Source organism: Cyanistes caeruleus, chromosome 19, assembly GCF_971803275.1.
Source record: "Cyanistes caeruleus chromosome 19, bCyaCae1.hap1.1, whole genome shotgun sequence".
In the NCBI taxonomy this organism is placed as follows: Eukaryota; Metazoa; Chordata; class Aves; order Passeriformes; family Paridae; genus Cyanistes; species Cyanistes caeruleus.
In genome coordinates, this window is record NC_141719.1 from 5,127,527 (window position 1) to 5,144,472 (window position 16,946).

The window sequence follows — 16,946 nt, forward strand, 5'->3', positions numbered from 1 at the left end:
GAAGTGTTCATTCAGTTCAAGCACTCAATTTCTGCAGTATCTCAGCAGAGATGCTCTAAGCACCAGCTTCACTATGACCAGTTTAAGCGTTTTTGTCTGTCAGGGAGGGAATGAAAATGTGCAGACCAGAAACTCTTACAGGCTCAGGAAGGATGCTCCACTCCTATGCTAGATGGTTTTGTTGCCAGCATCCCCTTGCTGACACTTTGTGCTTTGTTGGGTTTACTTTGCTGTGTGGGGTATTTTGGCAGCAGTAAGGGCAGGGAATGCCTGGGGGGCAGAGCCTGGACAGATGCTGAAACCCCAGTGCCAACTGCACTGAAGAATTATAAACAGCCAAAATCAACTGTCCTGACAGAGCCAATCAAGGCAATCAGAGTGCAATAGATTTTTGTAAAACTTGCCTGTGGTTTTAAACAGCTCAATAATTCTATTCTCAGAGTGTTCTTGAAGGGCTTGGAATTGACTATGAGGTTTTTAAAATTTTCTTCCCTAGGAAAAAGTAGCAGGAGCTAATTTCTGGAGGTGGTATACTTAAAAGTAAGAAACCCAACAAAATCTTCTTTCATAAAGAACAAGAAGATTGTTTCCCTTTGGCTACTCTCCTCTCAGTGCTGAAATTTTCTTGTTCTCTGAGTGTCCAGTCCCCATTGCTCCTTCTGGAGCTGAGAACAATCCTCCCAGGGGTGCTGCTCACTTCTCTTGACTATTTCCACTCCCCTGGTGGCACAAACAGGGGACTGTGAGATCCAGACTGATCTCTGCCAAGTCCTTAGATCTGTTTTTCTTCCCACTACCTGTATCATCACTCTTGGTCATGGATCTTGTTTAAAGATCTCTCTCCCTGTTATTTGTCTGTATGTTTAAACTGTCCAGCTTTTTCCAGATGACATAGCCAGGTTCCAGCTCTAGTCCCCTCACTGCTGTCAGTGCTATCCCAAATTCCTCCTGTGCAGGATTTACAAGTCAAGCCCAGTGTGAGTAACACAGCCCTTTTCTAGCTCATCATCAAGATGGGAGGAAGGAGCAGACTAAAGGAACTATGGAATTTGCTTAAAACTTGATATCCTCAGAAGTTATCCCACTCCTCTTTAAAGAAGGCAGAGCACAGCTGGCAGATTGAGGTATCCCAGCTCCTCATTGGAATCTGTTTTCTGTGAGCAGTTCTGTACATCAGCTGTGTGTCACCCTGTTTTGTACTCACCTACAGCAACAGTCACTGCTGGGCCATCTCTCCCAGTCCATGGGATGTATCTGAAATCTTTGCAATGTTTGAAATAAGCATATTTTAAAGAATTAGGACCATGAGGTGATTTGGGGGGATTAAAGGGATGGAGGTTATGTGCTGTCTTTAATGTGTCAGGGCTCAACTGCTCTGCCTGGTCCCTGGTGTGCAACTCCTCAGCAACTTTGGTTTGTCACTGGTGGCTTTGTCTTTTCTTGAGCCACCCACTGCTCTCTCTTGGTTTCCTCTGCTAAAGGAGAGTCAAGATAAGAAGTTGCTTTTCTCAGCAGTACTGTAGATTTTATCTGAGACAGCAGCCTACACTTTCCAAGGATAAAATGGCCCTCATTATTCTTCTGTCTTCAGCCCTCATCTGAGGTTTGGGTCATAAATACTTGTAAAACATCTGAACCTTTTAGACTCAGGAACTAGAGGACAGCAACATGTCAGCTTTCCTTCTCAGCAGCTCATTTTGGTGGTGAAATCAGAGCCCTGAGATGTCAGGCTCCATTCTTAGGCAGCCAGAAGGAGCTTTTGGCATGACTCAGACCTTGTTTTGCTTGGCTTTTCTCTAATCCCATGTCATAAATTTCAGAGGAAGAAGTGGTGAGTGAGAGGAGGCTCTGGATTTCCCCCTGTGTCCAAGGAGTCAGAGGGGTCTGAGGCTGCATGTGGCCCTGGCCCATTTCCTTGTGCTGCTGTGGACAGGGCAGTGCTGCCATCCCATTTTGGAACAGGTACCCACACCCTTGGGAGGGGTGGTTTGGTCCCAGAGCATGTTCAAGGCAGGTTCCCTGGTTAGCTGTTGTTGTAGGTGTGAGGGTGAGTTTGGAGATAAAATAAAGGGGTCTCCAGCGTGTTTAGGTCTTTATGATATTCTTTTTCTGAAAGGTAACTACCCAGCTCAGCCTCTGCTTCCATCCCACAGCCTTCAGAGCATCAGGAGAGCTGGCAGGACCAAAGGGGAAGGCAGAACCTGTACTCAGCACAGCCCTTTTTCAACTGCACACAAAGCTGGTCTGCTCCTCCTCCCGCTAAAGCCAGGAGTAATTAGCTGTGCTGTGGAAATATAATGAACAGTGGGGCTGGGTTTGCTGGGTAAAGCCTCCCTCAGCACACAGGAGACATCTTAATTAGCCTGATTGGGCCACTACAGGATTCAGGGTTGATAGGGAGATGCTGGAATGTTGTTTTTCCTTTTACCCTGAGCCTGAGAGTGTCAGGAGAAAAGGGGGGGGGGGGGGGGTGTTTCATTAAAATCCTCCCAAGAAAGACACATGATTTATTTCTCACAGAACAATTGATGTTTCCCATGCTGCAGAAAGGCTGAATATTAATTACAGCAAATGAGCCCCTTCTTACTGAGCTGCCAGTGTTTGTTCTTAGACCTGAGCCCCCCAGAACTGACTGGGGGCTGTGGCTGGCACAGCCGGGGAGTAAATGTTCATGTGCTTTCTTCAGCGGCAGCAGTTGGCTGAGGAAAAATATCTGGATCTGAATGAAAGCAAAGGACTTGTTCTCACTCTGAGAGGTGACGTTTTACTCTTTTCTTTTTCTTCTCAAATAGTTTCTGGGTTGATAACATGACAAATATACAAGTCCAGAACACTTGAAGGTCTAAGCTGAAATCCTAGCTGGGATCTAGGTGGTTGTGATGAGTTGACCTTTAAGAAAAACAAAAGTGGGAGGGAGTTAAGTCCCAAAAATGTTTTGTGCAAGTAGAAATTTATTTCTTATTTCATGAGGGGAGAGGAAGGAGGACAGGGAGCCCTGATGGGAACAGTCTGCTCCTTTCACAATCTGTTTCAGTTTCATGGTGGGAGGGACCTGGCTGCTGGAGCAGGTGCACCTCCAAGAGCAAAGTTCCTAAGGGAGGAAGGCAATAAACTTTTAGAAACTCTCATCAGTGATAACTTCACCCACTGTTCTCATCCCTCTGTTTATCTCTGTTGAGTCCTCTGTGCCAAAATGTGTATGAAAATGTTAGAATTTGGCTTTCTCTGTTCTTGCCCCATGGGAGAAGCAGGATAGATTGGAGCCTGGAGTAGGATGTGGGTGTGAGATGTCGTGCTCCTGGATGAGGCAGGAGTCTTCCTTGCAGTGGCTGCCCCAGGAGAGCTCTGCTCTCTCCCCTGAAGTGTCTGAGGGAGCAGGGAACGGCAGCCTGGTGTTTGCAAGCTGCTGTGCTTACAGCAGCATGTGTAGGAAGATAATTGTAAGAGCTCCTCTAGGCTTAGCCAAGGCAACTGAATAGTAACTAAACACCAGAATAATTAAAATGATGTCACTGACTCTCAAGCTGCCTATTCTGTGAGTGGAAACCTGCAGGGGACACGAGAGCATGGGTTGGAGGGAAGGGCTGACTCATCTGTTAACTCAGTTTTGTGTGGAAGAAATAAGGTTTAAATCTTAAACAGAGATGCTCCAGTTTTGGTTTAACTGAAGCTTGGAAAAATCATTGCCCCAAATGCATTTCTGTGGATCCAGACCCTGCAGATCCTATTGCAATGCAGTGGTGGATGATGATGCTGTTGGTACCTGGGGTAGCATCTGCTCCCTGATGTGCTAAAACCCCCTCACTGCTGTGCTGTCAGCTCACCCCTGGTGTGATGGGCAGAGCCTGGCTCTCATTTCTGAAGGACTGACCCTGTGTGGACCTGCAGGACACGGCCCTGAGCCTTCAGTGGTGCTTGTGCTGTTCAGCTGCTGTGTGGGCAGGGTGAGGCTGATGCAGTGACTTGGCTTTGGAGGAGCAGAGGAGGGGAGGGAGGGCTTCCTGCAAAGGCTGACCCCAGGGAGCACGGAGCTGACTCCAGCAGTGTTTAGAGATGGTGAGAGGTACTGAGATGACACCCTGAGATGGCTTTTCTGATATGTTTATCCTCAGCACTCCTGAAGTGCCCCTGGAAGCACTGCTCTGTGCACTGCCACGTCTCACGCTGAAGCCGCTTCTCAAGGGTGATTTTGCAGTTGGTGAAGCCCAGCTCCAGCCTTTGGGAGGAACCAGAGCTGCTGCTCTCCCTGAGCCAGACTGGGACAGCAGGAGTGGTGCTTTCCATAGCCAAGGCAGCCCCTAGAAAGATGTGAGAGGAATGATTATTGTGTCCTATAGGATCACAGGATCTGTTTCCCAAAGGGGATATGGATAGGGACAAAGGCTCTCAGAAAGGCTGCTGTCCTCTCCCATGCCCTTCTGCAGTTGTGGTCTACATCTCCTAGCAAAGTTTATCCCCCAAGTGGTGCAGCGAGTTCCCTGTTCAAATGCTGCCCTGTAATTGCAGACTCTGGAGACTGGAGGGCTCTCATGTGCTGGAGGAGCCCTTCACCGAGAGATGGGGGCTGTAGATGAGACATCCTTCCCCCTTTAATTCGCTCCTTGTGGTTGTGTTTCCTTTCTGCTGCCGCTCCTCAGCCCCACAGCAGGGATGGAGCCAGCAGAAGGGCTGCAGGGGTTTGGCTGTGCTGCTTTGCTAACGGGGGGTGAGCAGGGAAGGGCATTGCTGTGTGGTCCCTGCATCTGGCAGGAGGATTTAGGAGAAGCGAGTGGGCTGGGAACGTATCTGTACCTGCCACGTGGCTCCTCTCCCACCGGTGAGTCTGCTGAATGAAATGTGTTCAATTAGCAGCCCAGGAGGGCTGAGGAAACAGGATTAGTCAGGTTCTGGCTGCATCCCAGGGGCCAGTGAGTCACCCCACCTTTCCCTCCTCCCCACCCTGCAGCCTTCATCCCTGTACTCCATCACAGCTGAGGTTTTCTCCTGGGCAGGTTTAGCTGTGCAGAGACTTCAGGTGAAGAAGGGTGTCCAGGGAAGGATGTCACCAGCTGGGCTCCAGGGACCTCAGCTCCAGGGATGGCTTGGCAGAGCTGTGACTGGGGGAAGGCAGGGGTTTGTTTTGCTTCCTGTGGGGACACGGAGGTGGAGAGTGGAACAGAGGTAACTGAGAAGGGTGAGCTGGGGACTGAATCCTGCCACGACCAGCCAAGGGTGGCTTTGTCACTAGGAGGGAAAGTAGGAGTAAAAGTAACTGGACCATCTGCCCTTTTGTGGGAGTTTATCAAGAGCAGAGCTGTGACATGTGGCTTCTCTTGCACCTCTGAGGACAATGAGGGGAAGAGGAGGGGCTGGAGAGTGAACCCATCTGTCGCCCTGCTGTCTGACAAGGCAGCTCACAAACACATGGGATAAGTGCTGGCAAAATGAGCAGAGGAAATTTGTCTCCTCGAGCGTAGTAGGCTGTTGATCTGAAAAACCAGATTGAATAGTTTTTCTGTCACCCTTTGGCTTTGGGGGTGTTTTTGCCCTGGTTTTTCAGCTGGATTTCCCTTTGATTTCTCTCAAGATAGAAAATGGGCTGTGTATGGGAAGCAGGACTGCTGGGAAATGAGCTGCCTTATCTCCGCGCCCTTCTCACGGCGCCTCTCGGGCAGCCCTCGCAGCACTCCGGGCTCCCCATCCCTGCACCAGTAGCTGTGCCCTTCCCTACTTTGCAATTCCCTTTATTCAGGCTCTGCCCTTGGTAACCAAGGCACTGAGACAGGAGATCACATAATAAATACAAAGAGCAGAGAGACAAAGAGGTAAAGCTGAACACAAACCAGAATGTCAATGGAACTCTCTGACTGAATAAAGCCAGCTCTGAAAAAGTTGGAAAAGGGGATAGAATGTTTGGAGGAGGTCACACCAAGGTGCACAGAGACTGTTTAGCTCCTGGAAGGCCTTGCCTTATCATCCAGGTAGGGTGACACTTCTGGAGGCATTTGATCAATTGGTTTGCTCCTAAAGACAGGCTTCTGTTCATCTCACCCTGGGCTTTGGGGTGATTTTGGGAGGCTGACAAAAATTATATGCTGCCTGTGTTCCTTGCTAGTTTGCTTCCTGTCTGTGCCTCTCTTCCCAGTCTTTCAATACATACACAGGTGTCCACATCCTTGTCTTCCCAAGGAGTATTTGTCACACTTCTATGGATGTACGTGGAAAGGGAAGGACCCCACAGCCAGAATTTAAACATTTGGACTAGGAAATCCCTTCAGGACAGGCAGGAGAACCATGAGGGAATGGAAACCATGAGCCTTTGCAGGGTGGTGGGAAGGGATACATGCTTCTCCTGGGACACTGTCTAAATGGAAGCCTTGTCCCTGGTGTTGGGACCAGCCTCTCCAGCATGGCTTTCCACCTCACACAGATGAGATCTATGGGACTTGAAGCTGGGAGTGTGCCCATGTTGTGGTCAGTGTTGGACTGGTGTGTTGACTTCAGTGTGATGAGATCTGGGAAAGGTCTGCCCCACAAAACCCCTTTTGAGTGCTGCACCAGTTGGTGCTGGGGTGGCCTCCCTGCCTGGATAGCCCACTTGCCTCTGTAGTTTTGAGCACATGGCTTGGCCACACTGGTCAGTTCAACTCACTTCAGATGGGAACAGACTCCTTCAACCATAAACACCTTTACTGTGTAAGCAAGATAATATCTTCAATGTACTGCCCTCCAGAGAGCCCTGATAACTCAGTCTGTTTTCACTTCTCATATTTTCCTTATGGCTGGCACTGGAGGAAAACACCCACCCAGTCATTACCACCTCCTTTCCCAGAACAGTGTGCCGGTTATTCCCATCCCTGCCTCATGGGAGAAAGGTAACACAATAGTTTCCCTTGTCCCGAGGGCAAGTCTGGCTGGCACACCACACATCCTCCTCGACCTTCGCTCCATCCAAGCCCTGCAGGGCAAGTACTGACCAAAGAGCAAAGCAGCTCCGTGAAAAACAGCAGGTGAGCATTCCTGGCAGTTAAAATGGAGCAAAGACTTTTGAGCCATAAAGCTTGAAAGTTCTGCAGGTGTCTGGCGTTGTTGGCTGGGGAAACACAGGCGAAAAATCTCCAAGATATTCTCAGTCAGTCTGGATATGCTGGTTTTGACAGAGCCTGGAAGAAAATACAGAAAGACCCCGTCCTGAGGTTTGTTCAGTGACTCAGAAAGCAACGTGCTGCATCTGATGGTGTCAAAGGTGCTGGTGTTGCACACCTGACTGCTTTGATCGCTGGAGGTGAGTGAATGGTTGTGTGCTCTCTACAAGGTGTAAGCTGAAGCATTGGCTGTACTTAAATGCGCTTCCAAGTGTGATGTGGGTGCATTAGGTGCACCTGTGTGTGTGTGTGTGTGGCTTAGGACACCCTGTGCAGGTGACACAGTTTTATTCTGGAGGCGAGTAAGGTTGAAATTCTGTTCTGGGCATGTTGTGGGTGGCTGGCAGTGTGATATAACTAATAAGTTAATCACTAATAATATAAGTGTGATATAACAAATTCCTTTGGACTGTTTGATGTTTTTAATTCTTTAAATTAAATCCATCTACAGTAACCAGTCCCTCCATGTCTGACAAAGTGTTGAACAATGCCTGCGTGGTCCCTGTGGAGCCCAGCACAGGCTGTTGGTGTAATCCCTGCTTTGAGCTGATCTCTGCTGTCTTTTCTCTACTTCATAATGAGCAGAGTTACTTCCTAACCTCCGACTGTTAAAGCCGCATATACAACACACAGACATTTAATTTTCCCTCTTTTAACTTTGTGTAAAGCATTTGTTATTTTTGAGGAAGCTGCATAAGCAACTCTGCTTCCCCTGAGCTGCTTTTTCACAGCTTCTCGCTCCACAGATCTCTGCACATTGTGATTTTTAGTCCTGTTTAAAACCCTCTGCTGGGGGCTCCCCAATGGCCACGTAGACTGTGAGGCACAAGAGCAGCATGAAGAACTAGCACTGTGAAAATCTGCTCATTGGCATGAAAAGCCACAAAGCTGGTGTTAGCAGCAGTAGTTTTGAGAATTCTTTGCAATCCCTTGAAGCAGTGTGATTATTATGCATCTGATTTTGCTTGAAATATTTGGGATTAGCATCAAAATGAGCCAGTTCTTGAAATGTTTTGGTTGCCAGAAAATATAGCCCACTGGAGGCAGATGGGGCTGGACTGAAAAGCCAAGCAACAGAGCTGGGTGAGACTTCTGTCCCCAAGATCTCTCTGCTGAGTGCTTCTAGGATATCAGCACAGCCAGCAAAGTCTGCAGATTACTTATAAAAATAATAAACATATGACATTGTGGTTCAAAGGTTCAAGTTTTGAATGAAGAAGCTCTATGTTGACAAGCTGCTTAGGAGCCCTGGGCGGGCCAAGAGGTGAGGCATCATTGGGCAGTGTTGATAGGGGTTTTACTCTTGTAGGGTGAATATTCCCTCTGGAAATCCTTCTTCTGTCCATTCATCCTCTTTGGGGCCCAGTGGTGGCAGAGTCCTCCTGTGCAGGATGAGAAGTGGCAGCACACTGCATCTCATAGGCTGGGAGCAGTGCAGGATCAGAGTAATGGAAAGGAGAGGCACCTGCATTCTGGAGGTGGAGGTTTGTAGTCCACAGGCTTCTCCAAGACCTGCCTGAAGTTGCTGCTCCTCTGTCAACTCCCAGATCCAGAGGCTTTCTGTGCCCTCCCTTCGGAGTGCCCTAGTGAACAGCCACAGTCACCGGCAGCGAGCGTGGGGGAAAGTCCTCCAGAAACTGAGTCTGCTGGGTGGATTCTGGCGCCAGCTTCAGGCACACACTGGCCTCTGTCATGCTGTTGTTGTTGGCAGAGCTGCTGTTGTGAGAGGGCTCTTTGGCAGGGCGAATGGCCACCAGGAACTGGCGCTTGAAGGTCTCGCTGAGGGCAATGTAGAGGAAGGGGTTGAGGCAGCTGTTGGCGTAGCCCAAGCTAATGGCAAAGTTGTAGGCGTAAAAGAAGGCCATGGATGGGGTGTCGATGCCCAGGTGAACCAGCTGGAGGATGTAGAAGGGAGCCCAGCAAATAAAGAAGGCAGAACAGATGGCTACTGCCATTCGGGTGACCTTCTTCGTACGCACCCGGAGACTCCTCTGGGGCAGCGGGACCACGGTGGTGGCCATGTGCTGCAGGATCTTAAAATAAACCACGCAGATGATGACCAAGGGCACAGCAAAGGCCAGCATGAACTGGTAGAGGGTGAACCAGTAGATGTCAGTCTCTGGGTTGGGGAGCAGGAGAGCGCAGCGCACGGTGCCATCCTCCAGGGGCATGAGGCCTGCGTACATCCACACGGGAATGATGGTCAGGAAGGACAGGAGCCACACAAGGCAGATGACCAGAGCCGCAACGCACGGCGTCCGAACGTAGGTGGATTTGAGGGGGTAGACGGTGGCCAGGTAACGGTCCAGTGTCATCACTGTGAGGATGTTGGTGCTGGTGATCTGGCTGTTTGTGTCCAGGGCGGTGATGATGGTGCACAGGGGAGCTCCAAAGTACCACGAGCCGTCACCCAAGAGCTGGTGGATGAGGAAGGGCATGCCCAAGAGGAAGAGGAGGTCCACAATGGAGAGGTTGAAGATGAAAATATCGGGCACGGTCTGTTTGCATTTCAGCTTCTTCTTCTTGACGATCGTGTAGATCACAATGAGGTTCCCCGTGATGCCCAGGAAGCAGATGATGCTGAAGAGACTGGGCATGATCACATTGGTGTGTGGTGCTGGCTTCTCTGCTACTGCCAAAACAAACCAAAGCAGTGAATGCAACCCCTTCACAGCTCAGTGTGCTTGCCCTGTCCTGCAGATGGACCCATCCCCATTGAAGACACCTTTCCTAGCATTCCTCAGCAGCTTTCCTCAGCACTCCCGGTGTGCTTCTGTCCTGTTCTGCAATTCCCCAGCCCTTTTTTGAGGTGCTAACCTCTGGCTGGTGTGTCTCTGCATTCACCAGCACCTAACAGAGTTGAGAGTAACTTTTATTCCATGGAGTGAAGTGTTTTTAGCTGTTTTTGAGGGGAATGGGTGAGGCAGCTTGTGCTTCACCCACTAGAGAAGTAAAGCCTTTCTGTGGGTGCCAAAATCTGGACAAAGTCAATGCTCAAGCTGCTGTCAGAAAGCTTCAGTTGATCTGTTGGGTAGTTTATCTATTGTATGGTATGAGACAGAGAGTTCATTGACCATGCAGGTAGACAGCTCATACATACCTGTATGGTGAGATCTGGGACTGTACCCTCGCTGTGTCCCTGTTCTCTTATCAAGGTTGGGCCAGAGAACATTCTCCTTTCTGTCTTCTTTCCCTGCCTCTTTCCCTTTCTCTAGTTTCTTTCCTACAAGGAAATCCAAGTATGTGGCCAGATAAGGATTGGGAGTATGTTTCAGAAGGGCCCTTCAACAGGGATTGTCCTAGAAGAAAAACAGCTTAAAGCTGCTGTCTTTGAGATCTGGATTTCCAAGGTGGATTCTTGCCTGATAACACTTAGCTTACCTATGCCAATGCTTGACTGTTTCTCTTTGGGGTGGAACCCCCAGACATAATCAAATTCACATTGGCCTTGTCCCTCACCTGGGTGAAAATCACTTTTTGAAGGCACAAATGCTTGGGCACCAGAGGTTGAAGGCAGTGGTGCTGGTGCTCTCTGTTCTGCAGGGTTCCCGTGTGCTGAAATCTAAAATAGCCCTTCTTAGCTGAGGCAAATCTCATTTTGTCTCATTATTCCTCTCCTATGGGACCTGGTGGGTTTTTTTCTAGGAAATGGTTTTGTGTGAGTTATTTATGTGTCTGTTACAGGGACTGTGTGTGACAGCCCCTCAGCCTAGGCTGCCTTTCATTGAATTGCAGATGATTCAATGTGCTGTTAATTGGAAATGCTTTCAGTCACTGAACTGTTCCATCTCCATAGCAGCAGAAGTGGGGAAGCCTCTTCCAACAGAACCTAGGGAAATCTTGAAAACAAGATTAAGTGGAATAACAGATACTTAGAGGTGTAGTCTTTGCCAAAGTGGTGTCTGTTTGCTGAAGGGGTATTGGCTGATTTTGACCTCTGGAATTCTTGAGGACAAACTTCTCCACATTTACTTTGGTGCGACAGAGAAGTTTGACAGAATTGGCAAGATAACTGGGGCTACACTGGTGGCTTGTGGCTGGAAATGTGTGTGTGCCATATTTCAGTGCTCTTAGAAGTGGGCCCTGATGAACTGCCACTGGCTCAGTCCTTCTGGCATTAGGAAGCAGCCAGCTTAGGCATGAACAAGTTCAAGGCCAATGCCAGAACCCAATCAAGCAGTTCCTGCACCATTTTATTGGGAAGCCTTTCTGCAGGTGTCAGAAAGCAGCCAGTGAGGCACAGGAGAATTAGCAGGGGCCTGAAGGTGGAAGCCAGGCTTGGCTGATAAGAAAAAAAAGCCTTGTCCAGACCATTTGTAGGGGTTTAAGTGGCCCCTGTTCCTCCTGGTGACCCATTAATGTAAGGAAATGCCCTGTTATATGATTTTTAGTAGATATCCTACAGCCATCAGCACCCTCTTAAACCTGACACTCTTGAGCATCCAAAGACATCTCAAGCCTCCTTAATGCTGGAAGATGGAGGACTAGAAACTGGAAGATGATGATTCTGGTCCTGCTGCTCTGCACATAGCTCTTATGAGTTCTGATCTCCTTTTTTTTAACCACAAACTTATGAGTGTGGTGGGAAAGGATTGAGTGAAACATAAATGCCACATGGTTAGCTGGAAATCGGGACAAAATGTCCCTTTCCTTCTGTATAACTGATACAGTGATCAGGTTATTCTGTAACATTTGGAGTGAGCTCAGCCAGCCTCAAAGCAGGATGTGTGCACACCCAAAAGCTTTGTGTGAGAGATGCTGTAGCATCTGTCCTGCTGATGGTGTCCATACAAGCAGGACTTGCAAGAATTATTAGCTGCACTAATCTGAAGCTGTAGTTCATGTGTGTTTTATAGACTGGAGTCAGAAGAGCACATCTCTCAAATACTCAAAAGTTCTCTCTAAAGTCTCTTTCATCTTGAGACATCATTGAATCTGAATTTTCAGTGCTGCTTTTGTGCATATCCAAGTGAATATATTTTGTATTTAAGCAGCTACTTCAAGCATTGATTTGTCCTTTTTTGTGGCTGCCCTGGTAGTTTTTCTTGAAGTACCAAAGGGGCTGCACTATGTGAACTGCATGAGGACTGGGCTAATTTCTTTTTCCCCTCTAAGGTTGTCATTCTAAGCTGTACCCTGATATGTAAGAGACTTCATCTTCACTGCATTTCAGAAGTACCTAAAGCACACTTTTCGTTTCTAAAGGACTGTGCTGGTACAGAGAGAGTCAAAGACCATGTATAAACCACTTTCTGCTGAAGAGTTTCACCAACTTGAACCACTGAGAACAGAACCATTGCCTGACCCTAAACTATTGATTTTAAAACAAGGTGGGATGGAGAAAACGGGAGAGCGGCGAGGATCTCTGCATCCCTCTCATCTTCTCTGTGCTCCCTTCCCCTTCTAGCCGAGCTGCTTCCTCCCTTCCCGGCAGGCAGGACCTGCGGGCTGCTGGAGTTTGGAGCCTGGCAGCCAACAGGTAGCGGCTGGCTCGGAGCCGCGGTGGCAGCGGCGGTGCCGGGAGGGTCCCGCAGCCGCGGGGGCTCAGCCCGTGCCCCGCCCGCCCGGCGCTGTCCGCCCGCGGGTGCTGAAAGCGGCCCGGCCCCAGCCCCCCATCGCCCCCAGCTCCGCTGAGCCCCGGCCCTCCCAGCCCCGCTCACCTGAGCCGTTCTGAGCCTCCGGCGCCGAGAAGTTGCGGGAAGAGTTGCCGGGGGCCATGGCAGCGAGTGCCGGGGCCGGGGACGAGAAAGTTGGGCAAGTTCACCCGGCGGCTCGGGTGGGCTGGGGTGGGATGGGCTGGGATGGGATAGACTGGGCTGGGATGGGCTGGGATGGGCTGGGGTGGGATGGGATGGGCAGGGGTGGGCTGGGGTGGGATGGGGTGGGATGGGATGGGATGGGGTGGGATGGGGTGGGCTGGGATGGGGTGGGATGGGGTGGGATGGGGTGGGATGGGATGGGATGGGATGGGGTGGGATGGGATGGGATGGGGTGGGATGGGGAGAGCTGGCTCCAGGCGGGATGCGGGAGGAAGGAGCCCTCCCACAGCGGGCGAGCAGCGGCTGAGGCTCGGTTGCGCTCGGTTCCGCTCCAGCCCCGCCGAGCCCCGAGCAGGTTCTGACATCAAGGAGCAGCTGACTCGGGCAGGCAGCCGGGGGCGAGCATCCCTGGCCGGCGGTGGGAGGGAAGGCGGGTGCGGAGCGGGGCAGACACGGGGCTGGGCAGTGCCCCTCACATCACACCCCGAGGGGATGGCTGGGATCTGCTCCCTCCCTCTCACGGCCAGCCTGCCCTCCCCGGCGGCAGGACGAGTATCAGATTTTTGCCTTTTAAGTAGCTCTGATCTGCCTTCGGTGTGTATTTTTCTCATTACGGACACATGCACTTTTCATCCCCGAGTCAGAGGCACAGCCCCAGTGGGGCTGAATGATGTTAAGGAAGAAAATTACCTACTGAAAACTGGTGGTTTTTTGGTCCTCTAACGCCTCTAACTTCAATTCTAACCTGAGACACTTCACTTGTAATTAATTCTCTGCTGTTTTCTGCTGTTCTGCTTCTTGCCACAGCTCATTTGCTTCCTAGCTCCAGAAATTTGCTCTGTTGTTAGCTCAGATTATATTTGTCTTCTATTTACCTTAAAAATACTAGGCAAGGACTCCCTTGGGTTTTGAGAAGCTGTTTTACTCTTTTTCTTTGCCTTGCCAGAGCAGTAGCCTGTGCTTTTCTGTGGCTTTGAGCTGATGATTGTGTTGTGCTCCTGGCCACTGTTTATTCTTGAGATGGATTCCTCCATTAGGGTTTGATAAATCACATGTTACCAAGGCAAACAGATCGTTCTGTACCTCGGAGCACTTCCTGCACTGAAAAAAAAACATGATATCATGTCAGAAACCTGTGAGAAACCCGACAGCAACAGGCAGGGTTTTCTCTGTGGCAGAGCACAGTGCAGGGGATTTGGTTTGCTTTATAAAAACGACATATGTCTGTCTGGCAATCTCACTTACTTCTGTCCCTTTCTTTCTGTAGTTGCAAAGGCTGGCAGCAACTGCAGGAGATGTTTTTTGGAGCTTCATAAGTCTGTGCCATAGAAGGGAGGCCCTGCACACACAGAGCAGCAATCCCAGCATGGGCTGTCAGCCAGATTTGGCATTTTCAGTATGGGCCATTTTTGTGTAACCCAAAGGAGTTCATCATTATTAGGTTGTCCTCTAGTGGACCAGCAGCAGACAGAAACCTGGTGCACATTTTGCCCTGGCATTGATGCTCTTAGAAATCAGAGACAGGCTGAGGCCAATTGGACTGCTCTGCTGTAAGGTTTTTGTTGAGTCCCTGGAGTTGCCTCAGTCAGTGATTTGCCTGTGAGTTTTTTCCATGGCAAGTATCTGTGGTATCTGAGTTTTGAATACATACAGCTTGGGAAAATGTGGTGTTTCTCAGTTAATATTTTCTTTAAAAACTCTTTCCTTCACATCTTGGGTGAATGTTAGTGTTCATCTGTATGGGGTTACTGCTGCAAAGCAAGCAGTGGTTTGTGTGTGGGTGTTGGAGTGCTGTGAACAGGGTGCTGTACTCTGCAGAGAGTGCCTTCAGATAATTTAGTTTTATCCAGGCTTGAAGTATGGATTAGGAGTGTTTGCATGGGAAACTGGTAGGCAGTTGCTATTCCAAACATTTTCCCTGCGTTGACAAGATCCTACTCACTTTCCCTGGAGAGGAATGTGGTATCTTATAGCTTTCGAATAATCTGACATTTAAATATAGCAGTTGTTCCAAGCACTTTGCTTTTACTTTGCAATCTCAGCTATTGCTATTCACTTAGAAAAGCCTCACACATGAGGAAGCTGTAATTCCTTCTTCTCAGCTGTAGAGGCTGAGAAGAGGCATGAAAACCCACAGCAGCTCTGTCCCTGACATGACAAAGCCATGTTTAGCATCTGGGATCTGCCTCACCACCATTTCTGTGTCACTGTTTTATTACTGGGCTTTTATATTCAGGCTTTGACAATGTTTGTTTTTCCCTTTTTATGCTCTGTCAATAATCTGGAAGTTCTTGCCCCAGGGAGGGACTGGTTGTACAGAGTTTTGCCAAGTTGAAGGGATAGGGAGAAGGGAGGAATATTAACTGCAGCAACTGGTGATGTGCAGCCTGTCTGTGCCCAGAGCTCGCCGTCAGCAGCAGGAGCAGGCACGGTAATCGACTCATTATCTGCCTGAACACTTGAAGACAGCAGGTCTCTGAAGGACTGGTTCTGTGAGTGTTCATCCACTGGAAACTGCAGCAGGGATGAGCTCTCAGGAGACCTTGGGATATAGCCGATGAGTTGTACTAACCACTGCATGTAATTACAAGGAAGATTGAGGCACTAACCCCTTGAAAACACCTCTTAAAAGAGAGATATAGTAATTAACATTTAAGCAGGGAACTGCCATCTCAATAGCCTAATGATGTAGATAAAAGTGAGGAAATGGAGCTCAGCCCTCGAACATAAAAGAAAGAAAAATTACTTCTTCCTTCAAACTTGGCATCGCTACTACACTTAGACCATCCTGTCTGCAAAGTCGCTGTTATGAAGAAAGATAGTAATCATCCAAAGCTGCTGCTAGGCAAATTCTGCAACCAGGGAATGAATCTGGCTGGTCTAAAAGCAGTTTAACCCTGAAAGGCTCTTGCATTTCAGTAATGAGTTATATTTCCTGTGCCTGTCCCAGCTGGAGATCCTGACTTACGCAATGCAAGTGGAACCGCAGCATCCCGTGGGGCAGAGAGCAGCGCCGGCTTCTGTTACTGTGCTACTGAAACCATTTCCCTAGCTGGTTTCACCAAATAATTTCTCATTAAATGGAGACTTTCTCATTTGCTAAATATTTATTTAGCACCTGGCTGTTGCTCTGATTTCCATTCTGGAGAGGGGAGCCTCCACTAAGAGCCAAGTTGTAAATCCTCCCCTTGAACTCACTGCTCTCCTTACTCACCACTCTAGACTTAAAGAATGGACCTCTGATTTTTATTGCTTAGCTCTTTGACTGTGATTATATTGATCAAATAGCCTAATGGGTGAAGTTTTGTCCTTGTAGTGGCCTTAGGGATAGGGATGATCTCACTCAGGATGTGTTAGACATGGTGCATCAACCGTCCATGCTGGCTGAGTGCTGTCTTTGTCTGATAGCTGCACATCAGCCTCCCTCCTTTCCAGGCAAGATTGGTAAAGTGGTCTCCAACTGCTGTTCCATTTTATCTCCCTTGATTCTGGAAAATGTGTCTTTGCCACATTTTCCTTCTCTGTAGATGAAAAGTGATAGCAAACTTAAATAATTTCCCTAACACCATATGCTGAGCTTGAGGTCAAAAATTGACAGCAATTCTCTCTACAACCGCCCTGACTTAGGCAGCATCTTATCCATCTTCCTGCAATGTCTATCTCAGCACATTTGTATCTTCACAGAGGGATGTGTACTGAATGTAACGACCTGATTAAAAAATTAAATACAGAAAAGTCAAATGTTTGGAGGAGTGGGTTTGTGAAGGCAACTTGGTGGTGACTCAGGTGCTGCTGTCATTGATCCAGATGTGCACAGCTGTATGTATGGCCTGGCAGGCTGGAAAGAAGCACATGTTGTGTTGGTGCCTAACTTGATTCAGGTCGGTGCTACTGCGTGATCCAGTTCTGCCCTGAGCTGGTATTAATGAGCAAGGAGCCTGAGCCATGAGCAAACTCCTGATTTCCCAACTCCCAGGCTCTGCTTTCTCTTAGACGTGAGCATCTCTAATGAAAGCAGCAGGTGAATTTCCTGTCTCAGCTGCTCAATAGCCACATGTGGCTT

The 16,946-nt window shown here is 48.9% G+C and overlaps 2 protein-coding genes across 7 annotated transcripts in view; one reads left to right on the forward strand and one right to left on the reverse strand.

The window, feature by feature from the left end:
* The window catches only part of CASKIN2 (CASK interacting protein 2), a 76,861-nt gene that overhangs the window by 17,487 nt on the left and 42,428 nt on the right, over window positions 1-16,946 (forward strand). The window contains exon 1 of one of the 6 annotated variants that reach the window (XM_023938620.2): window positions 7,140-7,264. The exons of the other annotated variants lie outside the window; for them this stretch is intronic. The gene's annotated coding sequence lies outside the window, so the exon portion shown is untranslated. Of the gene's footprint in view, window positions 1-7,139; window positions 7,265-16,946 lie in introns of those variants that run through there. 6 annotated transcript variants of the gene reach the window in all.
* Window positions 8,615-12,865, reverse strand: LOC111937313 (melanin-concentrating hormone receptor 1-like). The gene is made up of 2 exons (XM_086856799.1): window positions 12,785-12,865; window positions 8,615-9,756 (listed from the first exon to the last, which is right to left on the reverse strand). The coding sequence occupies exons 1-2, from the start codon at window positions 12,840-12,842 to the stop codon at window positions 8,708-8,710; spliced, it is 1,107 nt and encodes a 368-aa protein (XP_086712925.1). The 5' UTR covers window positions 12,843-12,865; the 3' UTR covers window positions 8,615-8,707.

What these genes read in the sequence shown, in the direction of transcription:
- LOC111937313 (XM_086856799.1), bottom strand. Translation starts at nt 12,842, where the DNA reads ATGGCCCCCGGCAACTCTTCCCGCAACTTCTCGGCGCCGGAGGCTCAG. An exon ending in GGAGGCTCAGAACGGCTCAG is followed by an intron (nt 9,757 to 12,784) that starts GTGAGCGGGGCT and finishes TTGTTTTGGCAG; the next exon opens with TAGCAGAGAAGCCAGCACCA.